This window comes from Chelonia mydas, chromosome 22 (genome assembly GCF_015237465.2).
Source record: "Chelonia mydas isolate rCheMyd1 chromosome 22, rCheMyd1.pri.v2, whole genome shotgun sequence".
Classification (NCBI taxonomy): Eukaryota; Metazoa; Chordata; order Testudines; family Cheloniidae; genus Chelonia; species Chelonia mydas.
The window spans coordinates 14,185,890-14,202,276 of NC_051262.2; the positions used below are offsets into that span (position 1 = coordinate 14,185,890).

General features: G+C 43.8%; 1 protein-coding gene across 3 annotated transcripts in view; it reads left to right on the plus strand.

The window, feature by feature from the left end:
* LOC102946859 (beta,beta-carotene 9',10'-oxygenase) overlaps positions 1–16,387 on the plus strand; it is a 76,133-nt gene that overhangs the window by 41,296 nt on the left and 18,450 nt on the right. For 2 of the 3 annotated variants that reach the window (XM_037882290.2, XM_043534134.1), the window contains exons 3-4: positions 13,158–13,362; positions 14,881–15,092. In XM_037882290.2, coding sequence (XP_037738218.1) covers positions 13,158–13,362; positions 14,881–15,092 — 417 coding nt within the window. Of the gene's footprint in view, positions 1–5,474; positions 5,888–13,157; positions 13,363–14,880; positions 15,093–16,387 lie in introns of those variants that run through there. The other variant, XM_007060477.4, reaches the window with a different exon arrangement.

The following is a 16,387-nucleotide window of genomic DNA, read 5'->3' on the forward strand; positions in this document are numbered from 1 at the left end:
CCTTGTTTTTGTGTAGTCATGTCGTATTCTTTTTGCATCTGAGTTGTAAAATATTCATAACCTATGTCACCCAAGGTATAAGCATCTGCAGAAGATGTTACATATTTTGGGACTCTGTTCTAGTGAGTGCGCTTTATAGTCCAAAGACACAAATGAAAGTCATTTGTCATGTCCACAATTCCTGGACTTGGTATTGGTAAACTATACACTGCATAGTTAAGTGAATTGCCAAAAATAAAAAAAATTCTTATGACATGTTTTTGTTTTTTTTTAATGGGCAGACATGAAGTTTGTCTGACTTTGAAATAGTCACTTTTATGCATTTCTAAAGTGCTTATCATCATCATATCTGGGTAGCAAATACATGGAATTAAAGTTAGATGAAATTCCTTCAAAGAAGAACAAAACATCCATCTCTTCCCTATGTACATTTCCCTATGTACATTTGCAACTACCTAAAGGAATATTATCAACTTGGTTATTTTTTAAAAAATCAACTAATTTTATAAAGTTTTAGCTTTTGATAGAACAGGGGTGGCCAACATGAGCCTGAAAAGGAGCCAGAATTTACCAATGTACATTGCCAAAGAGCCACAGTAATATGTCAGCAGCCCCCCATCAGCTCCTCCTCCCCCCTGCTCCCAGTGCCTCCCACCCACCAGCAGCCCTCCCCACACCTCCCGATCAGCTGTTTTGTGGCGTGCAGGAGGCTGGGGTAGGGGGGAGGAGGAGCAAGGACACGGCAGGCTCAGGGGAGGACGCAGGAAGGGGTGGTGTGGGGGCAGGGCTTGTGGCAGAGCCAGGGGTTGAGCATTGAGGCCCCCCCGCCCCGGCACATTGGAAAGTTGGCGCCTGTAGCTCCAGCCCTGGAATTGGTGCCTATATAAGGAGTCACATATTAACTTCTGAGGCGTCTCATATGGCTCTGGAGCCACAGGTTGGCCACCCCTGTTATAGAACATCCTTTAAAATAATATATCCAGAATCTTTAGAACATTTCCTTAGAGAAAAAGGTTTCTCCTTCTCTGTTGATTTTATAAAAAGTCTTTTCATCAGTTTAGAAACTGACCAACTGGCTGACTTCATGTTTCAATTTTTCTCAGTTGAAAAAAGAATCTGCAGTGACCATCTTACTGGCTAAAAGTATCAGTGTGCTCCTTCTGTGTGCCTGGTGGCTGCCTGTTAGTGTTCTTCACACTTCTATATAGATAGTAGTGTTCACAGCACAGTAGTTTCCTTGCTGATTATTTTAGTTCCCTTCTCTGATATACCAGAGTATCATTTTGTTGTTTTTATTATCTTGTCCACACTGATGGTGATCTTTACTAATTGCCTCTCTCAAATATCTCAAGATTTACTGGGGGAAGAAACAAACAAAACTGTTTTTATCACCTACAATGAATCTAAAAGCTGTTCCACATTGTCACTGAGGAATGAATTACCTATGGACTCCAACTGGCACCTTTCCCACCACAATCCGCTTTCCAGTTTTACTGAGGGAGGTTTGAACTGAAAATTAATTGGCTTTAAACCTGCCAGATCTAATCAGCAAAGCTTAACTGGCAATTACTTTTCCTTTAAGCTTCTCCTCCACTGTTTAAGCTGTACTGCCTTAGTAAATTTAAAAAAAAAAGTGTAAAATCTCAGATCAGTAACAGAATATAAATATACTTTAAAAATAGCAAATAGGCCTGGGGTTAAATATTAGGCCTGCTGAAGTAAATGAGAGTTTTTCAGTTGACTTCAATAGAGGCCCAGATTTCATGCCTGCATTTTAAAACTTTCTTTTTGGCAGTGGGTGTGGAGAGGCAGAAGAGAAGGGGTGCGGTGACATCCTCTTTTTCTTCTTCTTCTTCTGTGGCATCTCCATTACAGGAGATTAGCAACCATGGAACCCATTCGGGACAATCCTCTGGTAATTTTTGTATGGATGAATAGTCCTTTTGATCTACCCAGGATACCACAAAAAGAAAAGGAGTACTTGTGGCACCTTAGAGACTAACAAATTTATTTGAGCATGAGCTTTCATGAGCTACAGCTCACTTCATCCATCCAAAGATCTTTTTTTGCCTCATATTCTTCTGTCATTAACTTTCCCTTCCAGTGCCCATGAACATGCATTGCCTGCTGAACTTCTTAAAAGTGTGCCCTGTAAATCAAATCTTTCTTTTCATAAGTTCTTTAAATAATGTTTACTGAGTTCCAATGATCTCCAATACCTTTTCATTGATTATGTGGTTATCCATCATATTTTCAGAATTATTCCATAAGATCATAATTCTAAGGCTTATAGTTTCTTTGTTACTGATTGTTGGAATGTTCATGTTTCACAGCCATAATTTGATACAGGCCAAATGTAAGTTTTAAGAGTTAGAATTTAGTCTCCAAATTTATGTGCTTTCTGATCAGATGTTTATTCTTCCAGAATGTCTTTTGCTCTTGCTGTTCTGGTGCTGACTTCAATATTCAATCTTCCATCTTCTATAAGGATGCTTACTAAGTAGTGATAATTTCTCACTTGCTGTACAGCTGTGTTGTTCACTGGAATCTCGCATGTTTTCCCGGAATCCTTCCTTTAGCAACCTGATTTTGTGTTCAGGGTTCTGTTTTCCCAGCAATAGGTGTACAAGGTATTTGCTTGTCTCAGCCCACGACAGACCCACTGCCACACCCAGCATCTCTTTTCAGGCAGTTTTATTTTTCAAGCATAAGCAAAAACAACAAAAGAATTACTCAGCCCACCATGGTCTACAGCTGCCAGGGAATTTCCCCCTTTGCCTTTCTCAGTCCTTTTTGTGCAATAAGATACGAAGCAGCAAGGCCTGAGAAAGGCAAAGGGGGAAATTCCCTGGCAGCTGTAGCCCAGGGTGGGCTGGGGAACTGTTGTTGTTTTGGGATACGTCTACGTTGCACTTTAAAATCTGTGGCAATGAGTTTCAGAGCCCGGGTCCACAGACTCAGGCTCATGGGTCTTGTGCTATGCACTAAAAATTCAGCTATGTAGGTGTTCGGGCTTGGGTGGAGCTTGGGCTTTGAAGCCCAGGGATGTGGGTGGGCTCCTGAGCTCAAATGTGTGTGTTATGTAAACTTTGTACACGGTAGATTTTAGGGCTGCCACTTAGCAAGTCAGATGCCTGTACCAGATATGGACTGACTACGGAGCTTCCTTCCCAGAGAGATACACTGGATGTGTTGGGTATAAGATCCTTTAATGTACTGCCAGGTATGGTTGAGGTTAGCCTAAATAAGGGAAGTTGCACATAGCACCATGTAGTGGCTGAATAGCATAATACAGCGTAGTATGCCATTACAGTCTGTACGCCTGTTTTTAGAATCAGCTTGACTGAGTCTGTAGTAGACCCAGGCTCTGAGACTCACTGCTGCAAGTTTTAAAACACAATGTAGACATACCCTGGGGTTTGAAAAATAAAACTGCTTGAAAAGAGACTCTGAGTCTAGTAGTGGGTCCTTCATGGGCTGTGGACAAGCCAGCACTTGATAGGTGTGATAACACAAACACTTAAAGTAGTGCAGAGAATTGTACCTGTATGTTTTGAAAGATTCAGTAGTATTCTTACATATTGGGTTTTGCATAATTACAAATGGGAACTGAAAACTATATTTAGATTTGGATTTATGTGCCTATGTGGATTGTGGCAATATATGTTCACTCTATAGGATGGAACAAAATACTTTTTGGCTGTTTATTACATAAGAACGGCCATACTGAGTCAGACCAAAAGTCTATCTAGCCCAGTATCCTATCTTCCAACAGTGGCCAATGCCAGGTGCTTCAGAGAGAATGAACAGAACAGGTAATCATCAAGTGTTCCATCCCCTGTCACCTATTCCCAACTTCTGGCATCCAGGACTCTATATCCTTATCCAAACAAGCAACTGCAGGGTATCAAGGTGGAAGGAAGGGAATGTTACAGATGCAAATATAGGGAGGCAGATATATAACCCCACAGTCTTCACTCACTTTTTCAAATGTGTCACAACCTTTAGCTTCTAAAAGACCAGGAGAAGTTAGTATCCAAGTGTACATACGTTCAGAACTAGCAATGTATATTATGGGATCATTCTCACTTAATTGTGAAATGAAGATGCAGCACAATTTTAAAAGCACGTAATGACACATCCACTCCCAGTCTTTATTCAAGCCTAACGTAATGGTGTCCAGTTTGCAAATTCATTCCAATTCAGCAGTCTCTTGTTGGAGTCTGTTTCTGAAGTTTTTTTGTTGAAGAATTGCCACTTTTAGGTATGTAATCGAGTGACCAGAGAGATTGAAGTGTTCTCCGACTGGTTTTTGAATGTTATAATTCTTAACGTCTGATTTGTGTCCATTTAATCTTTTAGGTAGAGACTGTCCGGTTTGGCCAATGTACATGGCAGAGGGGCATTGCTGGCACATGATGACATATATCACATTGGTAGATGTGCAGGTGAACAAGCCTCTGAACTGGAATTAATTTGCAAACTGGACACCATTACATTAGGCTTGAATAAAGCTGGGAGTGGATGTGTCATTACACAAAGTAAAACTATTTCCCCATGTTTATTTCCCCTCCCCCCACCCCCACTGTTCCTCACATGTTCTTGTCAACTGCTGGAAATGGCCCACCTTGCTTATCACTACAAAAGGTTTTTTTTTTTCTCTCCTGCTGGTAATAGCTCACCTTACCTGATCGCTCTCCTTACAGTGTTTATGGTAACACACATTGTTTCATGTTCTTTGTGTATATAAAATCTCCCCACTGTATTTTCCACTGCATGCATCCGATGAAGTGAGCTGTAGCTCACGAAAACTTATGCTCAAATAAATTGGTTAGTCTCTAAGGTGCCACAAATACTCCTTTTCTTTTTGCGGATACAGACTAACACGGCTGCTACTCTGAAACCTGTCATTAGGTAAAAAAGGTCACCCAGCTCCTGAACTGACTGCTGAGACTAAGTGGAAAGGAGTTTTGAAGAGAAAGATGCCATCCTTTATCAAGGTTGCCTGGAGGCCTGGGTACATATATTGTTTCTTCCCTCCCTATATGCACTCCCACATCCCCCAGCACCACTCACAATAAAGTATCATGGCATCAGTACTACTGCGACCTAACTTATGCACCTGATAACTCCATGCTTCAGTTTGTTAATATAAAATAGGAATAGCGCCATATGTGGATGTTTTGAGGTTTGACTCATGCTTGGAAAGTATTTTGCAGAAACAGTTTAAAAAGCACTAAGTGCTAATAATTCTTTATCAGGATCTGAACAGAACAGTCTCTGCTGGGAGCCCCTGACTTTCTGTAGCGAAGAGAAAATCATTCTGAAAGCTACAGATAGTTTGCTTACTGGTGGAACTATTATGTTTTATGCAAAGCTCTTCAGTAAAGTCCTGCCTGTCAGAGCTGGGAAATGTGCAGTCTTAACTATACATCATACATAATACTTACCTAGCCCAATCTGCATAAGGACATAAGCACCGTTGAGCTGCCTAGAGCAACTGATAGCTCCAGAGCAGCAGCTTTTGCCTTAGGATTTATTCCTAAGGGAGACTGGTTCTTAGAATAAAGTCGCCCCCTCATGAGCAGCTAGAGACCTGCAGGTGCACTTAAACCACAACATTGGTTTAGCTATCTGCTGCACTGTGCAGGCTCATCCCTACCATTGTACAGGCTTTTATTCTGAAGTGATGGCCTCAGCCAGTCCTACTCAACACATCCATCGGAGCCAGCTGCACAATACCATCTTTCCCAGGTACCCTTGGATCTGAGGCTTTCTTCAGAGCTGAGGATCTTCCAGATGTTTTCCCAAATCCTTCTGTTTGCCATCAACCTCCTGCCTGTGAATGTGGGACATTTCCTCTGCTGTTTGATGAAATCCATCCCAGGTAAGAATCCCCTTCTCTCCCTCCTGCACAGGGACTGACGGATCTCCTGCTCTTAGAACTGCTGCTGGAGACAGGTCAGTAGAGGAATTTTATTTCTAATAGAAATTAGGAATTAAATGATACAATGAGTTTGCTAGACAGCACGGAGATCCCTAGTTATTTTGCAAGCTAATAAACAGGAGAAGCAAATGCATTGCACAGATTATATCAGATTATAAATGGAAAATACAGGTTTAGAGCTGGGGAAACCATCAGTAAACAGCAGCGTCTCTGCAGGGAGTTTGTTGTATGAAGGAAGTGTCAGTGAGTTGTAACAGGGAAATGGCTGCTTGGGGCAGGGGCCCCCACTGAAGTTTGGATCACCCACCGTTGGATCACCCACCACAGGAGGCTGGAAGAAGCCACCGTTTGGAGTTCTGTGCAGTATCTCCAGGGGACTCAGCAGTGTATGCTACCACTACACAATTTGAAATCTGCTGCTTGTTTAACAGAGAGATCTATCATCACTCATTGCGATCTGGAGGTGAGCCGTAAAAGAAAGGAATTAACCAGATTCCCCGCTGAATTTTTTTTTTGGTAGAATCAAAGGGCTGCTCCCACGGACAACAAGAGGTTGGATATTTTTCCAAGCCTGTCTTGTGATGATGTTATCCAGTGTGTATCTCAGGATACGAAGTTAGGAGCCAGCCCCAGAGGCTAACTCTTTAATCAAATCTGTTGCTAAATTTGTGAGGCATGACAAGAAATCCAATATCAGTCAGTTCTTTATCAGAATGGAGATGGAAAATATAAAGACGGAATTATTAACACAAAATGTCTGAGGAATATTAGTGCTGGGCTTCAGTGCTATCTGTAACAACCTCTGGCCCCACCATTTCAGATCTGGTAAAGTAAAGTGTTTTCCACTGAAAGATCCAATACTGCATGTGTCTGTGGCCTTCTTGTGTTATATTTTGATAGAAGAGCTATATTTCTCAAAGCAAAGCTATCAAGGCAGCATGTATGTGAAACTTCCACAGTTCTAACTTACAAAGGCCATGGTACGTTTGATGGTGGATTCTTGAATCACTCTATAATTTAGGGTGGGGATCTCTTGGATAGTCCATCCCTCAGCATCTCCCCCTACCTGCTTTCATTATATCTAAATCATCCTTAAAGATGAGCTGTACAGGGAGGCATATGGGACTGTGCCCTGTTTTGATTCCATGAGTTGGGCAAAAAAGGCCTGAGGTTTCCCCCGCCCCCTTCCCCCTAGTACCTAATTGGCAATACTAGGTCTTCCCAGTATTGTTTTTGCTGGTAGTCTGGTTGGAGACCCCAAGGACGTAGAATGAGATTTCTCAACCTTTAGCTGAATACTGAATCTGTAACAAGATCTTTTCTTCCTGTTGTTTGTTCAGGCATTTGAGTGAAACAGGTTGTGATAAAACCCCTAAACAGTCTGAATAAAAATCCCTTTTTCACTCTAGCTGGTGTCACTTCCCCGGAGTCAGCCATAATCCTGCTAGCTCTCCAGTTATCCGTAGAGTTTTCCATGAAAAACAGGATTTTGAGAGATATCTGATTAAAACAAATGTTTAACAAAGAATGTATCATGCTTTGTTCATCTCAAGAAGCAGGGTACAAAGCCCACTTGTTTTCCTTTTGTATGTTGCCTTTTTCTAATGGTATCTGGGTCTCCATCTTAAAATTATATCACTTTATGGTAGTTTTGCCAGCTGCTTGCCTTACTGTTAACTGTTCTAAGGATATAAATGTAACTATGCTCTCAGCTTAAGCTTCTGTGGACAAACCCAGCTCCTCTTTGAGCCAAACACTGTTTAAAAGAATGCTATGTGATTTGTCCTTGAATTCTGCCCAAATCTGATTCGTGTGAGTTGCGGGGACCATTTTTGGGGAGGTTAGGTGTTGGGAGATGAGCTGGAGTACTCACATTTTGGAGATAGGGAAAAATCTACAGAACAGAGTCTACTCAGTTCCCGTTCTGGATCCTAGACCATAACAACTCTGCAGAAATGTCTATTTAGTGGAACTGCAGCCTCTCTGTTTAAAATTTTGAAATGAAAATGTTTTACAGCTAGAATATCTCAACCAACTCCTCTATAAATGCCTCCATCAGTCTGTATAGCTGTCAGATTTCAGCTTGTATGAAAAGACTCCCTCTCTTTATTTCTAATGGATTTTTATCAGCATTAATGTTGGGATTGGATGAATTACTTTATATGGGATTTAATAGAATTTAATTGAGTTTTAAGAGGGAAAGGCTGCTATACGTTGCAGGATAATTACTTTAGCCCTGCAACCTGACTTATTTATCTAGCTGCAGTCTCATATTAGAGATCTAAGAAGGATTTGAGGATTGGTGAGCCAGATATCCACATTGTAGGAGGGTAAATTGCCATATCCCTTCAGGGCAACATGCAACCTTACCTGTCCTTAGTAGCAGATCTGAACAAGCAAGCTTACAAAAGTGCAGCTTGTCAACCAGTTTCTTGCTGAATTGTCCTTCCTCTGTTCTCTTGTACTGATTGCTGAATTTGTCTCTGAAGAACTAGACATCCGGCTTTGGAGATTTACAGATCATTTGTGCAGCAATTTAATTTAATCTCAAGGATTAAAGGAGGGAGGCTGGAAGATATAGCTGAGGTGGTGAAAGTGATCGGTTTTGTCAGAAGGAATTGCTTCCTGATAGGAAATGCCACCTCATAAGAGATGGAATTTTAATATTGTCTAGAATTTCTTCAGCCTCAGGCCTTGCTTGCACTAGGAAATATTTCTGTTTCAGGAAGGGGCTTAGCTGTACCATTGCTGGCCACTGTTTGTCCTTGTTATGCCTACAGCTAAACCTTAGTCAATACGGGTTAATCTAAACCAAATGCTGAACCACACCTGTCTCTTTGTGCTGATGAGCCCTTGCGAGCTGGGCTGGCTGAGCCCACAAACTGAGTAAGTGTTGGTTTAAGAGAGTTCTCCTCAATCTGTGCCTGCCATGGGCTGCTGCACCTGTTAACTGGGATGTGTGGCCAACATTTCAACAAGGGGATTCCTCAGAAATGCTCCTCCTCAGTCTGTGATGCACATGATATTTCCTAGGTAAAATCTGCCCGTTCGTGCTCCAAATGTGGAGCCCAGTCCAGCCTCAGCAGCTGGTTTATATTGGTCATGTTTTCAGCTCTCTCTGCAAGGCAAAGGATCAGAGACTGAGTTCTAAAGTCCCCTGGGAGCAAAGATTCCCCCTGTAGTGTAGAAGAATTGGATAGTATCCCTTTAAATAGCTTGTGAACTCTCTAGTAGCCCTGACTGTTCCTTATGTGTTAGAAGCCACCCAGTCCCTGTGTGTATGGAGCTAGGCCTGGCATGTTCAATCTACATAGTAAGCATGGTTACTTAGACCCTCCCCCACCCCCACAACTGTGCTCATATAGTTCCTTCGTATTACATTTGTGGGGTAAAGAGCCAAAGACACAACACCCCCTTCCAGGATGTATAGGTGGCTCAGTTAGCCAGGGGTGTGCACAACTTGCAAGCCTGCTGCAGCCCACCTGGGCTCTCCTGCCGCCTTTCTCTGTTGCTCTGCTGACTTCCACTCTCCTGCATCATATCTTTGCAGTTCCTCCCTTTCAGGGCTTGGCCCAGCTGCATCTCAAAAGCCCAAGAAAAGCTCTGCGTGTCATTTTATGTCTTCAAAGCACTTTACGAATAACTGCATTTCCTCATCTCCCCCTATATGCCCAGCTCCTCGTGCTCTGCCCAAGTTTCTGTTCTGGCTGCTCCCTTTGTCTGTCTGCTTTCCCGAGCTGCCCCTTCACACAGAATAGCCTCCTAGTCAATGTGCACTAAGCAACGTCCCTTTCCTCTGTAAGGTTCCCCTTCCCCATACCTCTTTCTACTGCGTGTAATTGTAAGCTCCTGGGGACAGGGACTGTCCCTTCTTGAATGTCAAGAAAGCACCCAGTACACTGTGGGGGTTACCATAGACTAAAAATTATAATACCATGAACCTATCAAGACCTCAGCCCACTCTATTGCGGTCTATATGAGGAAGAACTACCCATTGCTGACAATGGGTGCCAGCACTGGGCTGAGGTGCAGTCAGACAGCAAAGGTACACCAGTCTAAACTTTTCAGCATGATTCTGGAAACCCTTGGTTAACCCCTGCGTGGATTAAGTTTTAATCACAGGTGTCTGAAACAACACTTGTGCTGGACTGTGGAATGTGGGGAGTTGCAAACTATCACTTGACAGTGGGGCTGGAGGTTTCTGGTCCTGCTTGCAGTCAGTGCAATTGGTATCAATCTGGAAAGAGCCAATTTAAAGCAAGATAGGGTGGGCTTTGTCTCACTGCTGTAGAGAGTAGCCTGTTTTTTCTCTCTCTGTTTTGGGGTTCTTGTGTGTTATTGTTCTGAATTCTAAGAAATGAAATGGTGTTATGTTGCAACCTTTCATCAAGGGTATTTATGTGCTTATCTAATTCTCTGTGTGCTGTGAACATAACAGCACTGATGTCCATGCTTTGACTTGCTAGTTGTTAAACTGTGCTGCTGAACTTGTGACTGACATCCATTGTTAGCAGTGAGCAATTTTTGAGCGTAGACCAGATTCGCAGGTTTTAAGAACATGAGAATGGCCATACTGGGTCAGACCAATGGTCCAACTAGCCCAGTAGCCTGTATTCTGACTGATCAGTGCCAGATGCTTCAGAGTGAATAAACAGAACAGGACAATTTGGAGTTATCCATCCCCTGTGGTCTAGTCCCAGCTTCTGGTAGTTGAAGGTTTAGGGACACTGGGAGCATGGGGTTGTGTCTCTGACCATCTTGGCAATGAGCCATTGATGGATCTATCCTCCATGAACTCATCTAATTCTTTTTTGAACCCAGTTATACTTTTGGACTTCACTATATCCCATGGCAATGAGTTCCACAGGTTGACTGTATTTTGTGAAGAAGTGCTTCCTTTTGTTTGTTTTTAATCTGCTGCCTATTAATTTCATTGGATGACCCCTAGTTCTTGTGTTATATGAAGGGGTAAATAACACTTCCCTATTCACCTTTTCATACCATACATGCTTTTATATGTATGTCTATAGATCTCGATCATATCCCTCTTTAGTCATCTCTTTTCTAAGATGAACAGTCCCAGTCTTTTTAATCTCTCCTAGTAGGAAAACTATTCCATACTCCTAATAATTTTTGTTGCCCTTCACTGTACTTTTTCCAATTCTAATATATCTGGATATAACTGGATCTTTTAGAAAGGTGTCTGGTCTTGATTTAAAGACTTCAGCTGGAGGACAGTCCATCTCATTCCAGGCATCTGTTCAGCTTGTTCTCTGTTGCTGTGCATGACACTAACTGTTGCCTTCACAGTGTAAGATGTTGCAATCAGGCACTCTTTAAAAAACACTTTACTGGAAATGATGGGAGGAGAGAGAATTTGGGTCTATGGCAAAACCACTTACATGGGTTGGTATAAAAATTAAGGCTCAGATATGACAGTGACAGGTATAATGGAAATATCTTGAGAAAAGAGAATTGTTGCAGCAGGTTTTATTCACTCTTCAGCTCTGATGCTGTAATACGTAGGCATGGGGCTGGCTGCTTCCACCTCAGGGATCAGAAAGGTGTATGCTAATTCTGTGCAACCAGGTCTCTTCTGGAGAGTTGGTCACTCCCATGTCAAGCTTTTGCACTTGGAATACAGAACATCTAATCCTGTACACGGGCATCACCCCAGTGGAGGGGAAGCTGTCTGGCTCTCAGAGCAGGTAAGAAACAGGAGTCTTAAGAGAGAACAATGCCACAAAAGGGGGAAAGAATGTGGTCTGTAAAATAGAGGAGAAAGCTGCTAAGAAGCAGAAGCTCCTGCAATGAACTGACCTTTGTTCTACAGTTGTTGCAGCACAGGGGACTTTCCGCCTAGCAGGTGATTTGCTGGTGCCACGATTAAAAAGGGGTCTTGCATGACAAAAAAACAGAGAAGGCTGTTTGTTCTAATGGTAGCTTTTATGGAGGTGACCAATCCCATATCCCAGTCAGCACCTATACAGAGAGTTTGTTTTATTTTTTACAAACAAAGCTAATTCTTCTTGGTTTCCAAAAGCAAGTAGCAGGCATGACTGTTAGGGGACTAAAGTGCCTTTTGCCTAGATGTGACTAACCTACTTTGAAGGAGGGACAGGTCCCCAGCAGATACTCAGATGTGCCTTCGCCCCACCTGCTGAGTCATGTGTGACATCTGACTTGTTGCATCTCTGACAAGCTGCATGTATCCCCTAGGGCATGAACATAGTGATCTTGCTCTCTCGGGGTATGTTCCTGCTTTTTATGCCTCTACAGTGTGTGTTCAGAGCGACCCTGGGGCCATGGGAGCCCGTTAACTAAGTAACAAGCTGTATAAAAATGTTCCCCTGTGTCTGGTCTCCTCTGCATTTCTAATGCACCCATCACCAAGGTATCTAGGTGAACAGAGAAATACATTTGATAATGAAGCCTTGACAGCTTGACTGAGAAGTACTGCCCTGCACTGATGCATCACCTCCCACCACTGATTGGAAACCCCCGGGACTGAGCATGTTCCCTGCACACTGCTCCCAGGCTGGCTGAGCCTGGGTCTGGTCTGTAGTAGTGCTAGGGTGGCTCCTCTGTACTGCTTTCCATACCTGCATTGTGCCCAGCCCACCTGGTACTACACTGGACCATCACTCAGTGGGGAGACCTAGGTGCCTGCATAGACTCTGTAATAGATCCTCTTACACTGGTGTTGGTGGAAGAGCGGAGCCTTTGGAGGAGTTCAGCATGAGGTTTTCCGGGGAATCTATAAGCACCACTTTGTGTTCTCTCTATTTAGGTTGCAACATATTTATTTCTGGGCACGTTATAGTCTCTGTCTCTAAGTGGTCGTAACAAATGTCTGTCTCACTTACTGTTGTTACATGTTCAAATAAATTATATTAGCTTAGTCTTCCTGAAAAGTTCATTTCCTCCCTCTCTGCAACATACAAAAGCACCTTGCAGGTGTCTGTGCTGGATTAATCACGGTAAGATTTAATACACTGAATTTTCAGCTCCCCATGGCGGTGACAGAAACTCTGGAAGCAGAGTTTTATTTTGAACATCGGTTGCATTTTGGTTATTTGCAGGATGCTTTTGTCATGGAACTCCAAGTCCGACTTGCAGATATCTAGGCTGGTGGCTGTCAGTCTGTAGACTTTAGCACTAAGGGCCTTAGTCACTTGCTGTCTTCTAACTTCTTATTTGTTCTTCGCAGTTCTAAAGGACTTTCTGCCAAGCCCACAACAGGAGCCGCTCACCTTCAGCAACCGGAAGGGTTTGCAATGCATCTCGCCACTAATGAGAAGTGTGGAAGAGACTCCTCAGCCCATCCTGACAAAGGTCAAAGGGCACATTCCAAAGTGGCTCAATGGCAGCCTGCTAAGGAATGGGCCTGGGAAGTTTGAGTTTGGAGAGGAGAAGTAAGTCCAGATTTGATTGTACTTTCTAATGATTCCAGGCTGGGGGTTGGTCAAACCTAGAAGGCACCTTCACAAATGCATCACAGCCATTAGGGGCCTTCCTTAGCTCTGAAGGTGTATGACCATGAGGAAATGCTTGTAGATCCCATTCTTCTAATACAAACTCTTCTCTCATCTAGAAGCTTTCAGCACCTTTACTAGCCAGATTCATTAATCCTTGTGACCTCCCTGGGAAGTAGGAAGGTGTTTTTCCACAGTTTAAAGGAGGCCGTGACCAGCGGAAGGCCACAACATGAGCTAACAAAGCTGGGGATGAAACCCTGGCATCCTGACTCTCAGTGCTCTGTCTGTAACAGCCACTTCCCACGCCCACCCTGTAGTCCCAGGCATGATTTGCCATCCTGATTACACTAAGCTGTTTATGTGGCTATAAAAACAAACCCAGCCCTCACACTGGTTGGTGTTCTTTCATTTCAAAACAAAAAAATGTAGATCTATATTTTTAACAAGTTAAAACCCAAGCCAGTGTTTGACTGATGGTCTGTCACTCAAGCAAACCCACAGAGCTGGCTCATCTTCACATTGACTGGATGGGAGCAAGAGTAGCTGATGGAGATCAGCATACCTGATGTTCTACCTCTGAAAAACTAGGGTGCTTAACCACCCTGACAGTTAGGAAGTTTTTCCTAATGTCCAACCTAAACCTCCTTTCCTGCAATTTAAGCCCATTGCTTCTTGTCCTATCATCAGCGGTAAAAAAGAACAATTTTCCTTCCTCCTCCTTGTATCAATCTTTTATGTTCTTGAAAACTGTTATCATGTCCCCTCTCAGTCTTCTCTTTTCCAGACTAAACAAACTCAATTTTTTCAATCTTCCCTCGTACGTCATGTTTTCTAGACCTTTAATCATTTTTGTTGCCCTTCTCTGGACCTTCTCCAATTTGTCGACATCTTTCCTGAAATGAGGCACCCAGAACTGGACACAATACTCCAGTTGAGGCCTAATCAGCGTGGAGTAGAGAGGAAGAATTACTTCTTGTGTCTTGCTTACAATACTGCTGCTAATACATCCTAAAAACAGCTGGGTAGATGTTTGGGCTTGGGCTCTGAAGCCCCTCCTCCCCCCTCCAGGCTTTAGAGCCTGAATTCCAGCCTGAGCCCAAATGTCTACACAGCTATTTTTAGCACCTGGGGTCTGAGACTTGCTGTAGCTTGCTGTGTAGACAAACCCCTAGGTGCTTTTGAGAATTTGAGCCTGTCTCTAAACTTGGACCCTGTGCCTGCAAACATGTAGGCACATGAGTAGCTGCATGTCTGAGTTTTTCCGTTGTGTTCGTGCTCTCTTACACAAACACACACACACACACAAAGTTGTTTCATGATAAAAGTGTTTGTAGGATCTGGTTCTCAGATTATAGTGCAGATAATAACAAACACCAGGGTCTTAGGAGAAGGCGTGGGAGGATGCGGCACTGCACTGATCCTTCTTGTGATTTTGTTTCTCTGCTCGGCTGGAAGATATAACCATTGGTTTGATGGCATGGCCCTGCTGCATCAGTTCCAACTAGAAAATGGCATCGTGACTTACAGGAGCAAGTTCCTGCAGAGTGATTCCTATGTGACTAACAGCCAGCGCAATCGGATCATGGTCTCGGAGTTTGGAACCCTGGCTATGCCGGACCCATGCAAGAGCATCTTTGGTCGCTTCATTTCGTGGTTTGAGATGCCACGTAAGTATGTTCCTTAGTTGAAAGCAATGTTTTTGGAGGTGATATGCATCCCAAGTGGGTGATATTTGTTTGGAGGAACAGTTTTTAGGTTTGAAGGGAGCTGTGTGGAAGTTTTAGTGGTTTTGCTTTGAGTGGTCATGTTTCTGTGGGGATCACCCCTCTGAAGAAACAACTCCAAGCCAAACTCATCTGAAATAGACACACTTAACTTGGGATTTTGGCTCCCCTTCCCCCCCCCCCATGTTGTTTCCACCCAAAATCAGAAATGTAGCTCACTAAAATGTTTGTGCACCTTGGGCCTGGTCTCCAGAGGTGCTGGGGGCACCCAGAGCTCGAGGTGAAATTGACAGGAGCCCTGGTAGCTCAGCACCTCTCGCCATTGGTCCCTTTGATGCCATTTACTTAACTTTTGGGTTTGTTACCAAATTTGATTCACCTTGTTCCAGGGTTTGTGTAAATTCTGCACCTCCTCTCACAAGCAACACCCTGTAGGGTGCCGTAATGAGCATCTTACAATCTGCCGGTTTTAGTACAAACCTGTCTTGAAAGCCCCACACCTTGCTAAGCTTTTAGGGTATGTAGGCTATTCCTTTCCTTCCTGCGGTAAGGGGCGTGAGGGTGATATGGGTGAGGAGAGGATGGCACACTGAAGTGGACGTACCATTAGCTGTAGGATTATAGTTAAGGCTACGAGTATGTCACGGATGTCATGGAAGTCACAGATTCTGTGACCTCCGTGACATTGGGGCCCCGCAGCAGCCCAGCCACCACAGTGGAGGACTGTCCCAGCTCCCAGCTGGCCCCCACCAGCTCCCAGTCCTGCAGAGTGGCAGGGGATTCCCTGGAGCTCTCCAGCCCCCATGGGTGGTGGGGGATTCCCTGGAGCTCCCCAGCCCCCGTGGGTGGCGGGAGATTCCCTGGAGCTCCCCAGCCCCCGTGGGTGGCGGGAGATTCCCTGGAGCTCCCCAGCCCCCGTGGGTGGCGGGAGATTCCCTGGAGCTCCCCAGCCCCTTGCGTGGTGGGGGATTCCCTGGAGCTCCCCAGCCCCCACTGCTGGACCCTCCTCCCTCCCCATTTTATCAGGGATGTTTTTAGTGAAAGTTAGTGACAGGTCATGTCTTCCATGAATTTTTGTTCATTGCCCATGACCTGTCCATGACTTTTACTAAAAATATCCATGACAAAATCATAGCCTTAATAATGAATAGTGTATTGTTTGCTTAGGTAGAACCAGGTTATTTGTGGATGGTGACTCACAGGATTCGCTTCAGGTACATTTGAAGGAAATATAGTTA